At 35.4% G+C, this 17,650-nt stretch overlaps 1 protein-coding gene across 4 annotated transcripts in view; it reads right to left on the bottom strand.

The window, feature by feature from the left end:
• Nucleotides 1–17,650, bottom strand: part of LOC149577691 (inositol polyphosphate multikinase alpha-like) — a 111,770-nt gene that overhangs the window by 28,862 nt on the left and 65,258 nt on the right. For all 4 annotated transcript variants that reach the window (XM_089825177.1, XM_089825193.1, XM_089825185.1 and 1 more), the window contains exon 5: nucleotides 7,825–7,872. In XM_089825177.1, coding sequence (XP_089681303.1) covers nucleotides 7,825–7,872 — 48 coding nt within the window. The remainder of the gene's footprint in view (nucleotides 1–7,824; nucleotides 7,873–17,650) is intronic.

Below are 17,650 nucleotides of genomic sequence, written 5' to 3'. Positions count from 1 at the left end.
TCCATACAGCAAATTGGGAAGAGGCAGTATGGTATCAAAAGTAGAAGGGAGATATGTAGATGGGACTTTAAAGATGTGGAGCTTGCACTTCTAGCTGATAAAATCTTTGACTGTAATTGGAGACATGTGAAAATGAATGTTATAGGACACCCTCTAGCACTTTTATGTGATAGTATGCTTCAGAAGTAAAGGTCCAACATGAGGGGGAAAACGCATAAAAATAAGACTTAGCCAGAACAAAAAGGGTCCCACAAAGAAACTAAAGGCCTAGGCATCAAAAGAGATGAGGACTAGAAGAAAGAAGTTAAGAAAATTAAAAGGTGTGATAACTTTCGAACAATTCTATTGAAGTACCATCAAAAAAATTAAGATGAAAAGGAGGGGACTAAAAGAGTACAAAAAGGCATTATAGAAAGGCCTCTATTAGAAAGTGGGATTGAATGATCAATAAAAGAAATGGGGAAAATAAAAAGAGCACCAAATAAAGGAAAAATGTTGACATATCTTGAAGTGGCACATCTTGCGCGAGACATACCCTAAAAAGATATAAGACCGCCTAGGAGGGGAAACATTCAGTGCCAAATTGGAGACACAAGTCTAAACAACTCATAGGAGGGGAGAATGTCTCAAGAGCAAACCATGAGACAAGCACTGCACAATTTACAAAGAGAGTCAAAGGAAGAAATGGTAGCTGGATCGTACGAGCTGTACAAGGTCAAATGGTAGGGATTGAACCATACGGGAATGAAAAATCCAAGCACATGAAGATGAGAACAAGCCACAATACAACGCAGCATGAGGGTTGAGATTACAAAGACACCTTCAATCAACCATATGAGGCAGACCAAGCATAACCATACGTGAAGTGCAAATGACCAAACTGTATGAGCTAAGAAAGAAATAACTAGTACCTTTTAACTTGTACAGGGAAGAGGGAAAGTGGGATTATATAGTCATACAAGGGCAATTGACATCAGCAATCACGCTAGACAATTGTACATCATACAGGTATGGTAGGAAGGAATTTTACAACAGCAATCACTGACAATCGTAGGTCGTATGGGTAATAGTGGGAAGGTGTTCATCGTCCTCCAAACTCAACAACCCTAGCCAAGAAGTGATTGGAAAGGAATCAAGGTAGGAAAAATGGTAATAAAAATTATTGGGAACCCTAAGAAAAGCGGTTATTACATAGACTATTAAGCTAGAGGGATAGCTAAAAAACCATTGCAATCACCAAACATGATGGTGACTTCTAGCAAAAAGAAGGGTAAAGCACAAACCAAAGACCCTAGGGAGTCGCAGCTAAAAATATTTATATTCAAAAGCATCATTGGGAGTGAATGCAGAGCCTAATGGGAGAGCACAAAAGAGAACCATCTATTGAAGCCTTTGTTATGTAAGGTTGATGTAGATAAGATTATTTTCAGCCCTCCTTTTAAGCTGAAAGAGTTTGAACTGGTCTTGCACACCACGGTTCATGGTTATAACAAAAAAACACACATGCCCACAGTTAAGTATTTACATTAGACTGCCACAATAGCTTATTCGGCAAAAGAATTAAGTAATGTATTTGGGGTGCCGAATAAAGGCCACTAACTAAACCTTTGTCTAAAATGTCTATTGAGGATAAGAAACAGTTGTTGGAAATCATATGTAGAGGACCTTATGCAAAAACAATAAGAAAGCATATGGAGTAGCAATAACAACAAGGATCTAAAGAAAACCTTCATAGCCTCCCAGGAATGGAGGTGTACAATGGATTTATTAATAAGAAAACTTACAGCCTACATGGGGGTGCAAAACATCATACATTACCATATGGATGTTATGGCAGATGGATGGGCTAAACAATGGTAACGTATACAACTAGACGCAACTCTTGTTAGATAGGATTAAGGAGTTCTTGCTACTCAAACATAGGATAAGATAAGATAAGATAATAATATTAATGTCCACCAAAAAACATTTTATATGCCCCACAATGCTATTGCTTCGTTTCTAGAGGCACTTGGCACATAGGTGGCACTTGAGCACTAGGGCACTTTCATTCTTGCCAGTCTAGTGGAATGCTACAAGTCAAAATGAATTATTGGTTTCATGTACATACATTTCTAGCAAGAAACTTTAAACCCATAAGGAAGAAGGCTAGACAAGAAATCAGAGCTAGTACGGAGGAGGAGGATGAAAATGTAGTTCTAAGATGGAAGAAATAGTTGGACACAAGAGCCCATCAAATTCAAAAGGTGGTGAGGAGTTTAGGAGAGCACCTTGCCTTACCAAACATAAGGGGTTCGTACAAGAAGACACAAGAGAAACATTATATGACATTAAATCTGTCCCAATACAGTTGGGGCTATTACTAGGATCCATACCACACAATGCTTTGGAGGCGCCAAAGGGTGTCACCTAACATAGAGATTGTATGAAAGGAATTTTATGCATAGATGGAAGTGGCGTGATAGAAGGTGGTACAAAAGAAATTCTTTGGTGGTCGCATTTCAGTTAGCAGTACCATGGTAGTAGGCAATACTATGGCAGTCATCAATACCATGGCAAGTAGCAGTACCATGGTGACACTAGAGGGATGGCAACAAGAAGGATGATGATTGGTAGTGTGATGATAGTTAGCAGGGGAATGACAATAACCAGTGTAATGGCATCAGGCAAGGGAGAGATGACAGTTGGCATTACACTGAAATTGTTAACGCTTCTAGACTGAGGGGAAAAGTGGATATCATTCACACAATCCTAGTAGTCTGCAGTAGCACACTTAGTCAAATACCTCAAGCGAAGATAGTCAATCTCTAATTGATGAAGCAGGGAGCCCATGCCATAAGGATCACCACCTCACATGGGATTGAGACACTACAGTCGTCAAGCAAGTGATCACAACCACCCCACTAGTGACACATCCTAGTCTAATAGCCACTCCATCTACAATAGTCACTACCATGGTGGCAACACCCATGCCCACTCCACTTCCAAGAAGGGAACAAGAAGAGGGTGGAAAGGATACAGAAGCAGACAACCTCCTAAGAAGATTCCAAATGGGGGTACAAAATATCCAACTCCCCTCACTCACTCTCATGGTGTAACAACCCAAGGAAGAAGCCAACCCGATCCAACCTAAAATGGTAATAGATAGGGGGGAGTCAGCATATAGGAGAATAGGAGGAAGGAGTTGTCGAAGAGAGTCCCAACTCTCATGTTCGAGATTATGCTCAACAGTTTATAATGGAGTTGGAGACTATGACTTTGACCACACAAGATATAATAGAGAAAGCCAAAGAGTTTGAATGGGATCTATTACTCTAGAAGTTGAGGCATTACTAAGATTCATGATGGAGGGCTGAGGAAAATTCATGGAGCACTTCTCAAGGTAAGGTTGGTCTAACATAGAGCTGAAGGACAAGTAGCGGGGATGGAGTATCCCTCAGGTTTTGGTTAGACATAAAGGGAAGACTGGCATGACGGACATTCTCTTTAGAATGGAGCGGAATTTTAGAGATACAATCCTCCACCCACAAAGCCACGTGGTAGGCTCACCAGGTAGTAGGCAAATGGGACAAGCTGCAAAAGAGATTACAGGAACTTGACACTAAGTGGAGCCAAGAGAAAACTACACACCTAGATAAGGAGCAGAAGTTAGCAGTGACAGAGAAGGACCTCGTGGATACCTTGAGATTGTTGAAGGACGCTAGAAAGAAACAATCAATTGTTATAAAGGACCTGAGCCTTCTCAGACAATAGCTTCCATGGGACCCTACCTCAGCAACTCCAGGAGCATCCTTTCACCCATCCCAGAAGTAGTTTAATTGCTTTGACTTTTTGTTTCTATCATCTGGAAGACAACAAGCTTTTTTAGGAGGGGGGATGATGTAGGCGACTATTATGCCCCAATAAAAATTGTTGGTTAAGGGGTACAATAATAAAATAAGTTGTTTCCAAAAAGAGTCAATTAGGGACAGTTGGTGGACTTAACCAACCGTCAGGTCTATTTGTATCCACAATGGAAGGAAGCAAACTATCTTGATGTTGGGGTACTCGAGATTATTATACTACGAAAGTTACATCATTCTACCATATCTCATTATATGTTTTGTATTTTCTCTTGTTATTCTTATGATGCTATCTATGATTCATATCTGGCATTGTGTTGAATCATTATAAATACATGGTGCTTATGACTCATTATAAATACATGGTGCTTATGACCCATCTCGGACTAGGCAACTAGCATGCAGCGCACTCAAAATTCACATGTTCATTACGTGAAAACGCAATCAATAAAGTCAAAAAACATTTGGGACTATTGGAGCAGAACTATATATGAAATGAAAAGTATTTTATTTCTAATAATGCAGATCTAAAGATGATGAAAAATAAAAGCAGGAGAGTACATTGGAAGCAACATGAAACAAGAAACCAATTAGGTAGAAGAACACGTTGCACTAGAAATTAGGACAGTAGTGAAAGATATTGGCATATCAATTGGTAGAAGTGGAAATGAATTTGAAGTGCTACAAGCAGCTGAAGCTCGTGATGATTGTCGAGAAAGGTTAGAGCATAAAGATATAAAATCAGTTGGAACTGGTGAAAACAATTAAAATTTTGAAGTAGATGATTTAAATTTTAAATAATGGAACAAAAGGATTCAATGAAGAAATAGATGACTTGGATGAGATACAAAAGAAAGAAACTGTTAATGAGCATCTACCCATGCAACACAAAGATTTAATTTAAGTTTTACCTACTGTCCCAAATGAAGTACCTGTCAATTATTTCATAACAAATGAGAGGGAAAAATATGCAATAATGATTGATTGTTTCATTTGACTGATTTTTATGAGTTGGATTCGTGCATATAATATGAAGAAGCTTACTAAGTAATGTTATTATGCAGTCAGATAAAACCGAAGATACTGATCAACCATGCAAGATGGAAATCAGCAGGCTACTGCAATATAGGTAGTGCTTGAAGAACAACTTATGATGGAATTTGAAGGACAGGCCATCAAAATAGTTTATTGTTCTAGAAATTTGATTAAAGAAACACATAAAAGTTCATTGCCTATGCCACATAAAGACTCGCAGATTGGTGAAATGCTCAAGTTTACAAATGTTAAGTCAGATTTGCACCATGAAATGTTCATTAATGAATGTGTTCAGATTTAGATGCCCCTGCTGCAAGTGGAACGGCATATCATGAGCTATGACCTCGTGACGTTGAAGAAATCAATCTCTCATGACACACTAGTTGACATCAAACAAGAATTTCTGCCCAAGCAAGCAGCACATCAGGTTGTATCTCTCTTTGTTACTGCAAATCATACAGATTATCAATTTGATTATGGAAGTAACACAAACTGTACATAGATTAACCATGAACCGAATGAATGCAATTACAGATTTTTGATGAGTTTACCATTGAGTATGAAAGAAATGTGATCAAAATTATCAACCAAAATACAAAGATAAACCTATCACAAATGAGTTATTTATGTGGATCCCTGTGTATGATAAGTGTGGCCCCACATCAACACAAGGATCATGCACAAAAGAAGCCATAAGAAGGGTTGAAGCAAGAAATTATAATTCTGATTATTTGAAGCTGTTAAAGAATATCAAACACAACATTCTTTCATCCATAATTTTGAATAAAGGTAAATGGTACAATTTCACTTGATGTGTTCCACTCCATCATCTTGAAATCGATAAACTTGGGAGATTGAAAATAGAGAAAGATGATAATGGCTTGAAGAAATCAGAAGAAGGGAAGATGGGAAAAGATGTAATTTAGTTAAGAGGCAATCTTCAACTTACTCCTAACCCATTGTTTGAAATTGAAGCACACAAGGTTCATGACAACCCACTCTTTGAGATGTATGAAGAGACTAGTTTGAGGTCATACAAAGGTAAAGATGAAAAGAGACTATGGATCCCAGTGAGTCTTCCTTTGAAGAATCATTGTGAATAGTGCCATCACCAATAACCCTCCAGTCAAATTACCAAAAACTTCACTTCAGAAAAGGATTCATTCTTTGGATCAGAGACCAAGAACTGATTGTTCAAGTTAGATAGCAAAGTGAAGTCATAATACATATTAAGAAGATCCTGTTAGCAGCAATCAGCTATAAAACAGTATATGAGTCATGAACTATAGAAACAGGGAAGTCAATTGAATCATAACCAGTAAATACCTACAGCTCAGAGGAAAGGCCAACAAAGTCAGCATCTGATTTAGTATTCCCACATCTTCCAAACAACATAAACCAATTATCTGCAAGAATATAGATTCAATAATTCATAAAAGAGTAGAACCGAGAATTCAGATTTCTCTGAAGTACATACCCAAAGAGCATTCTTATATCAAGCATAATAATGAAATCATAGTATTGATTCACAAAGAGAACATTCCATTGGAAGTTATAATCTCTATCAAGGGATTAAGGCAGGGATCAACATCTCTGAAGGTCAGTATACTGAAAGGACTAGTCATATGCATATGCGAGGATGGATATACCCAGTGAGGTTATCCACAAGGCCTAGGATGAGTAATACTTATCTTGAGAAGGATGGATACATCGGTAACATTATTCATAAGGTCTTAAAGAGAGGGAGTACTGTGAGGAAATTATGCTTAGCAGAGAGCTGTTCTAAATTCTAATTACTAGAGCCCCAGCAAGCACTCCCCTGGGAGCTAAGCATTTGATCACAACCTCTCCTTAGGAAAGAAGTTAAACTAGGATCTAGGAATTCATTCTAATAGTTATATTATATTTTATTTTCTTGTTGGAGATTTATACGTATAAATATTGTTGGATTACTAACATATGTTGCAGGTTGATTAGATAGGATATTGCATACAGAAGAGGACCACGTTCATTATAGAGTTGAGCTAAGCGGTGGAAATAGAATGCCTCCAAGAGACTAGTATAACATAAAAGCCAGAGATACGCTGTATATGGTAAGGAAGCACTATGCAACACGGTAATTACTCATGTGGCATCAATGTATAGCTACGATGATAGTGGAAAGAACAGATTGACTAAGACTGAAGTTGTCAGATACAAATAAGTAACATACAAGGGGAAAGGTACGATCTTAATAGTTATTGAGACAACCATTATTTGGTAAGAAGTTTAGAAAGGACGTAATTAAAAGGAGAATGTTTGTTATTAAGGGATATGTCCCTTATTCATTTAACAATTGCAACCATCTGGTTAGTCTGGCATAAGAGGAAGAGTGCATCATTTGATAATGACATAATTATTGAATTAAAAATATAATATAAATCATATCCCTTCATGGATCGCTTTGTTGATAGCGTTGTATTGCCTTTGGCAATCATCGGTGCAAGTGCTATAAAGAACAATCAGAGACAACATCATATTGAAGCATATTCAGATAGATTATATCAGAGACAGCTTCCATTGTTCAGAGCATATTAATACTGCTATACCAAACACAGCCTGTACAATATACAGCTCATATTATTCATGTACCAAGAAGGCCTGCATATTCACATGTGATCCATTGTATATAAGAGACAGTATTACCACATTATTGAGCATATATTTATTTCTTTATTAGACGTAGCCATCATATATTGTGAGGTATTGTCATAGAGAAGTGTATGTATTTCGAATTGATCTTCCATTATCAGTCATTATCAACTGTAAACAGCTTATGCATTTAAGCAGGATATAATAGAATTTTGTTTATCAGCAATTTGTTATATATTCCTAGAATTGTGAAATTACAAGTAATGTCTAAATTATATAAAAAGGGATATTTTAGAAATAAAGCATTTCTCAATACCTGCAGCATAGTGGCCAGCAACCTGGTTTATAGGAGGACATAGCAGACCTATTCAAAAGAAAAACAAATTGCATGAAGATTATAAAGGAGTAAATAAATACTGTTTGTGTTATCAAATTCAAATAGCTTTCTAATAATATTTTCCAATCTAGCTAGTAGCTATTTTCCCTTCATGAGAGTTCGAATGACATTCTCTACCCATTAGCATTTCTCGAGTCTTATTAACTGATTTTTAAAATAAATTAAAATAATCAATTATACACAAATGATAACAATCTAAAATAAAGCCAAAGAACAGGAAAATTTCGACTCAATTCATGAGTAACACTGTCAATTCTAAAGGGAAAGTGCTCCAAAGTTCCCTTCTCTTTCAAATATACTTTGATAGGGAAAGTCAGCATGATTTTTCGAATGTGCTCACAAATAATTTGATATGTTGAAGCTTAGAACCCTTAATTGACAATAATGTCAAACAGCATTTCATTTTATACAGGCAGATAATGTTAAAGCTCAAAGGGCTAAAACCTCTTCCAAATATGTGTCAATTTCAAAATTATGGGACCAAAAATGTGCAGTATTATTCACTGCTAGAAACTCACATACTGCATGGAACAAATGTCCATATCTAGTCTAAGTCAGCACGGCTATGTTTAACATGTGCTTTTGGCATTGATCTGTAAGTGTCCTAGAGATTAGCTCAATCCACCACACATTTCTGTTATATAGAGAAAAAAATGCATGGAGCATAAATCAACACTTCTTTTGTTTTAAGTAATAGAACAACCAGACAAAATAATAAGAGTAAGTAATCAAGCATCCAGACATGAAATCCAAATATTTATATGAAAAGTGAGAGAACCCTATGGCGTAGAAAACTTCAGAAAATAGGAACCTTTTCATTTTTTCCAGCAAATAATTATAGAAAAAGAAGGATCCTCACTTACTATTGGATAGCCTGTACTGCGACTTCATATTACAAAAAGACTATACTGATTATTCTTGCCTCTTACTGTATTTGTTTTTTCCATTAGAAAAGCTTCAAAGGATCAGCTAACACTTCATTTTCTCATGGAATCAAACAAATAACAGCCTTAACCAACTAATTCAATTTTGTTTGAAGTCTTATCAGCTACAACGAACATTTTTAATCAAGCAAAAATTTGAGATGTAACAAACATCAAAAACATTTGCATGCAAATGGTTTTGGAGTCAAAGTTTTACATCTTGGAGATAAAAATGCTCATGTTCTAGGGCCTTCTAAATCCGATTTGCATCAAAAACATTTGAAGGAAGAGAGTTGCAATAACATCTAGCTCATTCATGCACATGCGGTTGCCGTTGTAGACCACGATTTGCCTTAAAGCTTTGAATTTTTCAAATCTTTTTGGTTGTTGCATGCAAATGCACTTGTAGAACCCGATTTTGGAGATGACTTGTGTTGTGGGGTTTTCACACCATCGCCCCATTGCAAATGGGGCCCCCCCTTTTGTCTCTTGGTCTTGTCCTTTTGGCTTTAGTTCTTGGTAGTATTGGGGCTCAATCTTCTAAAGTTCCCTCTTTCAAATGAGAATTGGTAAAATTGGCCAGATCTGGAAAGTGTTGTGCATGTGGCTCTGAGAATGGAAATTGTTTGCTTGTTTGAGAATTGATTGTCATGACTTACTATTTTTAGAAAGTCTATTTTTAGTAAGTCTATTTTTAGTAAATTTCACTGCCTCTTAGATTGGCCATATTTTGACTGTGGGACAACTTACTATTTTTAGAAAGTCTATTTTTAGTAAATTTCACTGCCTCTCAAATTGGCCTTATTTTGACTTTGGGACAACTTACTATTTTTAGAATGTCCATTTTTGGCAGGTCTATTTCTACAACAAGTGAGCTATGGTTGATAAAGAGCAAAAAGGGTACATGTGTCTATATCCAAGAGAATGTGCAAGCATGATAGTCAATCAAGAAAAAAATGGTTAAGTCTGGAATCACCCATGAAATATCCAAAAGTAGAAAGGTATGAAAATAACAGGAAAAATGGTTGTCACGGAATTCTTCCATCGTGGACAAAATCCAAGATCACTCAAATATCCTGCCATGGAGAAAAATGGTTGTTGCGGAATTCTTCCATCGTGGACAAAATCCAAGATCACTCAAAAATCCTGCCTTGGAGAAAAATGGTTGTTGCGGAATTCTTCCATCATGGACAAAATCCACGATCTCTCAAAATATCCTACCATGGAGAAAAATGGTTGTTGCGGAATTCTTTCATCATGGACAAAATCCACAATCACTCAAAAAATCCAGCCTTGGAGAAAAATGGTTGTTGCGGAATTCTTCCATCATAGACAAAATCCAAGATCACTCAAAAATCCAGCCTTGGAGAAAATTGGTTGTTACGGAATTCTTCCATCATGGACAAAATCCACGATCTCTCAAAAAATCCCACCTTGGAGAAAAATGGTGGTTGTGGAATTCTTCCATCATGGACAAAATCCATGACCACTCAAAATTTCCATGAGCAAGAGAATTAGAAATCATGGAAGCAAAAATGGCTAAGTGTTGGAAATTTCTCCTTCATGGAAGCAAAAATGGCTAAGTGTTGGAGATTTGTCCTTCATAGAAGCAAAAATGGCGAAGTGTTAGAAATTCCTCCTTCATGGAAGAAAAAATGCTAGTGTTGGAAGTTTCTCCTTCATGGAAGAAAAACTGGCTAAGTGTTGGCAATTCCTCCTTCATGGAAGAATAAATGGCTAAGTGTTGGAAACTTTCTTCTTCATGGAAAAATGAAAAAGGATTAAGTGCTGGAAATTTCTCCTCCAGATCTTGAATTTCACCCTCTTCAAGTGTGTACCCAATACTGGAAAAATGATTGATGATGATAAAAAAATGGGGAATTCTTCAAAATGTAAGAAAAGGCATAACAGTGAATTGAAGGCATTTGAAGAAAAAGGAGGAGAAAGCTCTAGTTCTAGAAATTCAAGAAAGACACTCAAATCCAAAATTCTAGTACCAAGATCAAAGTACTAAGTGATCCGGTCCCAGACATTCAAGGTTCAAAGATCAAAGTTCAAATCCAAAAATCCAAGAACATGGCGAAGAAAGTTCAATATGAAGAAATTCTAGAGTAACATAATTATTAGCAAGGGATTCCAATCCATTTTAGGGAGATAAATTTCCAAGCAAGTACATGGAAGAGAGATTTTCAGAAAAGTCAGTCAAAGTTGGATCTTAGTTAAAATGATGCAGTTGGAAAATACTCGAGCTTACATGGCCTCCATCATCATTTCATGGCATCCAATTATCTTTGATGAAGAACTGAGGTCTCCAAGTTAAACTTCTATGCATTCAAAGAATGGAATCAAGAATAATTTATTCAAGGAAGACTAGGCATTTATTGAGTAATGGACATGCATATTGGATATTTATTGCACCCCACTCCTTCCTAAACGAGCATGCATAGTGGGCATTTATTACTCACTACAGTAATGGATTCCTTGTTGCATTAATGTAGATTCCTTTCCTTTGCCCTAACCCTAAATAGGGTTGATGTGGCACAATCTTGGACATCGGTTATTGTGATCATCCGAGCCACCTATTGTAATCAAGGACCTATATAAAGGCCTCATTTCTCATTTGTAAAGGGAGACTTTTATGAGATTGTTGCTATGAGCTACTAAGATAATAAAGTTTTCATTGGAGCTTGGTGAATACTTGATGTGTCTTAGTGCTTGCTTGTTCTCCTAAATTTCTTCAATTAGATTAAGTTTAGCCTAGTTAATGTGTGGTGATTACAATGAAGAATATGATGGTGTATTGATGAATTCCTTTGGTTCATACTTTTGATGTTTTAGTGATTCTAACTCATCGTGCAAAAGTTAGCTTGATCCCCTTTCATGCATATGCTTGACTTCTATCATTCGTATACACTGTTCTTTATGATGGCGTATGCGGTGATATGAAAATCTGTAGCATAACCCTTGAAGATTGCACCAATTCACACGTAGTTGTAGTATAACTTGGCGAAGCGAAATTCGGTAAATTGAGGAATTTGTCCACTAGAGTACTATTTGTTGTTATCACTACCCTTAGGATTAGAATAGAATTCCTGAACCCTATCTTATTGAATTTCTACATATTTTGTGAAAACTCCAAAAAGTACTTCATTGCAAAACCTTAAGATAGTTCCCACATCCAGTATGGCTTGAAATAAATCTGTATAAACATGTAAGGCCCCTTGTGATCATCAACAAATCACATCAACCACCGATCTTATCCACAGTCAAGACCTAGCATTAGAGGAACCTTGAAGTCATTGTATGATCTTCTAACAATCTTAGCATACACGAGACTTTATTCAAGAGAGGATAAGATATTTTGGTATTTTGTTCTACTGTTTGGTGAGTCATAAAACACACATCAACAACTTCTTCATCCAAACTTCTCGTTCCTTCATTTTTGGCTCACTGAGCTCCAAGTAAGTATAAGGATTCAACTTTGTTTGCATTTCTTACTTGTTTTGCTACAATATTATTACATTCTTTGGCTAATTTTTGTCCATTTGTTCATATGCAGCACTTGTTTTTTGCATTTTGTCTTTAAATAAGTTTAAATTTTTCTTATTGCAAATGCAAAAGTCTTTCAATTCCAAAAACAAAAGTTGCATGTAAGGAGAGATTTTAAAGTTTATCATGTTTGAGTCAAAAGCAAGAAGTAAGACTTTGTTTTGTTTTTAGTTTTTCTTTCTTGTTTGTTGCTTGTTTTGATTTTTTTGCAAGAAAGTTGAGGAAGAATGCAAGTGCATATATATATGCTTTCATCTTCCATGCCAATCCACACTTCATCCATTTCCAAACTCTATCCTCCAACACATGCAATTACATCCTCCAAACCTAATTACATATTTATCTCAGCTAAAGATGATGCATTTTTACTACATGCAATTACCTATAGAGAACCTGATTTTGGTAAGAGGTCACACTTTAAAAATATTACATCCCAAATTTTTGACCTAATTTTAAACTTTCTCATAAACATTGGATTTAACAGATTTCTCTTTCACGATCATGTGAAGTAGATAATTATTTATATCCGTTGTATTAACTGTTAATGAAGATGGTCGTTAACCATCAACCGTTATATGATGTTAGCAGTTGCTTGATTTTGGAATTATGATTAATAATTTAAAGTCTTTTAAATGTTATTATGGCTGAAGTGTTTTTCATTAGTGATTGCAAGAGAAGATGAAGTGGGGAAGCATTGCTAAATGGGACCATCAGAATGGAATGCTCACTTAGTTCAATAGCGAGATTGACAGGTATAACCTTAAACTTCTTTGGCAAGGATTTAACGAAACATCTGTGTGACCCACATGAGCTATTTATAATAGATAATTTGAAAAACATAAAACGTACCTCAAAGGATTTTGAATGATCTTTCACCCATATTATTATAAAATATATGTATATACATACATATAGATATAAAAATGAAATCGCACCATTATATTATAATAATTTAATAAAATGATGTCACCTCATTAATATATCTACATGTACATATATAAATATAAAATAATAGTAAATTCAATATATAATAACATTTGAATTATAATAATATTCGAATTATAATCTTCCAACTCTAATTCCAATTTCATTCTTTCTTGCTTTTAACTGATTAAACACTTGGCATGATAAATTGGCAAATAATCTTTTAACTTGTGGAAGCCAAGAAGTCACGATTTGTTCTTTTAATATGGAAGCCGTTAGAAGAGACGGACAATATATTTCATACACCCGACTATCTTCTTCTGCTACGTTTTCTAGTATTCTCTCCACCCTCCATAACACCCGACTTCCATATATTTCATGTGCCGAATTCTCTATTATTTCAATCTGCACTTTCCATTCACAAGCAGTGCCTTAATACTCTGTCATATGTGATTCAATCATCACTGAAGACTAAGTATCTCTACATTTTTGATACATCCACAGCAACTGAAGGAGAGCTGGTTACCAAGTCGATTTGCAAATACTTTAGGACAAACCCAAACTTATATCAGGTCATGTGAAAACCATTCTAGTTCATGTTATTCCCATGATATTTGTTTTTACAAGCAATTTCCATAGTTGCAACTGTAATGTACCATCACTTATAACATTAGACAGTTGCTTAGCAATAAGCATATTGATGTGTTATAGCATGGATTCATAAACTATTTGCCAATAAATTTTAAAGTCGGTTGATAAATATTTATGCAAGTCTCTTTCTTTAAAAGAAGTTTGTGAAATGTTGGAAGATTGCAATATTCATGAATCAATAAGAGCCAAATGCTCTAAAATTCTGAACACATAGGACTCACCGGCTGTTAAGCCATCGAAAAGGTGAAGAGGTAAGATGAAATCTTGCAAGGATAAGAGAGAAAAATCAAACTTGATACATTAAAACAAAATAAATAAATCTTACATAATAGCTCATGCTCGTCCCTAATAATGTAACGTGTTGTCAAGTCGAGCGGTGGTGATCGGGTCATTGAACCCATCAAAAATCCTTGGCCAAGATATTATAAAGGCATGGTTGCCATCCAATGATCACTTGATGTTAGTGGCGCCAGTTATGCAAGCATATTTATTTCATAATTGTGCGGACATTCTGAACACCAAGATGCTTAGGTGGCTGGACTAAGAACATCCCAAGCCCGATTCCGAGGTAGGGAGGGTCTTTCTAATTTCATAGATTGTGTGGGGATAAGTATGGTCCAAAGTTGGGAGGATAAGTATGGTCCAAGGACTTGCACAACCAGCTAAAGATCCTCCAGATGATTCTTGTATGTTCTTTTCTTCTTTCTTGTTAAGCATTTACCCACTTGTATGAAAATCAATAATCTAGTTATTTTCAGTTGATCATAAATACAATTCTTTTCAGTTGATCATAAATGCAGTTATTTTCAATTGATCGTGTTGTCTTGCATTTTGTCACCGCAAAATGTTGGTAACAGCACGAAACTTTTTCAAGCTAGTTTTGCGTTTCTCTAAGCTTGAATTTGATATTCAATTGCTTAATGTTGATCAATCGATCCATTTCAATTCGTATATCAAATTGTTTTACTGAAGACCTTCGTATGTCTTTTCCGTTTTGCTTTTTGTCGAGCCTTTGCTTGATTTTTGAAGCCTTCATCGTCCGTTCTTTGCTTTTGAGTTTGTGTTTGTTTGTTTTTAGTCCTTTAGTTTTGCTCATGTCATGCCTTCGTTTTTCCCTTCGATTCGGTCTAAACTAGAGGTCAATTAGAACTGTCAATCAAAAGATACGTCCATTTCAGTGCTTCAAAAGTGAACCTTTTAGGTGCAACAACACGAATTAAAAATATGATGTTATATTTTCAATTTGACTTTCACTTTTTGAAAAATATAACTTATATTCACTTTTTGTTATGTTTTTACATTACTTTAACTTTAAATTTATAATTTAAAGTGACTATAGTGCAATTTATGTTATAATTTTAAGTTGAGTTACTCTTTAATTTTTCACTTAAAGTAACTATATAGCTATATATTTTCAGTTTAATTTTTTATTTTAAAAATCAAATGTTTATTTAAATGTTACTTTAAAATGATGTTTATATGTTATATTTCAAAATATGATAAATAAATATTGTTTTTGACCCATTTTGTAACATTTTTATAATTTTAAGTGAATTAAATGACTTAAAGTCTTCATAAGTGGACATTTTATATGCAATAACATATAAAATCCATCAAAAGTGGACATTTTACATGTCACTACATATAAAGTTTACTTTGGTGGACCTTTTTGATGTCAATACATCAAAAGTTCATCATAAGTGGACCTTTTTGATGCATTTGCATCAAAAGTGGAGTTTTCATGCTTATACATCTAAAAGGTGAGTTGCATTTTAAGATATGCTTCCTCCCCAAAAGGTTCGCTTTTACCTATGAGCATGTTTTAAAATATGTAAAAGCACCCAAAAAGTGTGATTTTGGAGAGATGCATGTTTTAAAATGTGTAAGTGACCCAAAAAGGTCTGATTTTGAAGAAAGACAAGTTATAATATATGCATAGACCCTCCAAAAGTCCGTTTTTGATGAAGAACATGCTCTTGCCCTCCAAAAACACGATTTTGATCATAGCTTGAGTTTTTCTCAATAGATTTGCATGAGATTTGTTCCATTAGAGGCATTTTTAGTTGGAAATGAATTCTCTTGCTTCTAAAATGGATTTATTAAGCTCAAAAATGTTTTTGAAAGCTTCATTCTAGGGCACGTTTTTGGAGAAATCAACAAATAAATCCATTTTTAATGCATGTTTTTCCTCCCAAGTAAATTGATTTGGCATATTTTGGAGGTTACATTGCATTGTGGTTCATTTTTTGGTGATTAATGATCAAAATGTTTTGATCTTGCATCATGAAGAAAGACGTTTTTGCCAAAAACGTCCCACTAGCATGAGAATCCAAAAATGTTGGACTATGGAACATGAATAGGGCACATTTTGGCATCTTCTAACAACTTCTCCTTGTTTGCTGTCCTCTCCCATTCGATTTTGCAAAAGCTTGAAAGATTCAAGCATTTTTGAAGAATTTTTCAAACATTGGACCATCTTTTTCTTTCATTTTTGGCACGTGTAAGTGGACTCTTTCTTTCTTGCTTTAAATTCATGCTTATCTTGTTGATTTTATGCATATAATTACTTGATGGTTGCCACTTGTTAAAATCTTTGCCATGAAAACTGCATTTTTCTTTTAAAAATAATTTTTTTGTTCATTTTCATGTTTTTGGTTCTTTCCCAAGTCCCAATTTCGAATTTGAGTGTTGAAGTGCATTGCATCTTGGTATGTTTGAGTCACTTTCAAAAGGTACATTGTTCCTTTTGCGTTTTGAGTTTTTTCTCCACTTTGGAGAAGTTACAAGTTCTTTCCCAAGAACTAATTGTTGCTTCACTTCATGCAAAAGCATCATCACGTTTCACTTCCATCTTCCATGTCATAACACTTCACATCTCATCCGACAAATGCGATTACATGTTTTCCATCTCATTCACCATCTGTACATGCATGGAATCCCATTTTCCACTTCCATTTTCACTCATCTCACTTTCCCCATCCACTCGCATGACACGATTACATGAAATGTCTTACGTGTAATTGCATCCAAAAAGTCCGATTTCGATTAAAAGCCACATTTCGAAAAGTCAAAAAGATGTCATTTTCACCTCTCATGTACTTTGACGTCCCCTTTTCATCAAAAGTGACTATAAACTCATTATCTCTCTTCCATTTTCCATTTACATCCCTCCATATGCATTTGGGCCTCCGTAAGCAAATACATAATTTTGCATCTTTCAATATCATCCTTCATTCGCACTTACATGTGAAGTGCATCCTCCACCCACGTTCGCATCCCATTCCACCGTTCATCTCCCATTACAAGTTGCATTTACATGTATTCATTTTTCATGCAATAAAGTCTTGAAAACATTAAGTCACCTTTTGAAATCAGCAATTTTCATTTGAACACATTCCCATGCGTTTCATCTTCGCATTCCTATGCGTTTCATCTTCGCATTCTCATTCAATTCCATTTCATTTCATCCTCCATTTTCTCACTTTCATAACATTTCATTCTGCTTTCAATTCATTTCATTCCGCACTCCACTACATATGCATATGTTCTCTCTTAAAGTCACTTTGTCGGATTTGCAAAATCTCCAATCCATTTTTGAACCTTCACTGCTGATCCAGAGTCAACATGTATGGAGATTCCTTCTGATGATGTATTTGTGTCTTGGGATTATTGTGTTGTAGCGCAAGCACAAGACATGT

Source organism: Cupressus sempervirens, chromosome 1 (assembly GCF_028749045.1).
Source record: "Cupressus sempervirens isolate cs-2001-9-10 chromosome 1, ASM2874904v1, whole genome shotgun sequence".
Lineage (NCBI taxonomy): Eukaryota > Viridiplantae > Streptophyta > Pinopsida > Cupressales > Cupressaceae > Cupressus > Cupressus sempervirens.
This window is presented reverse-complemented; position numbering and strand designations above follow the sequence as displayed.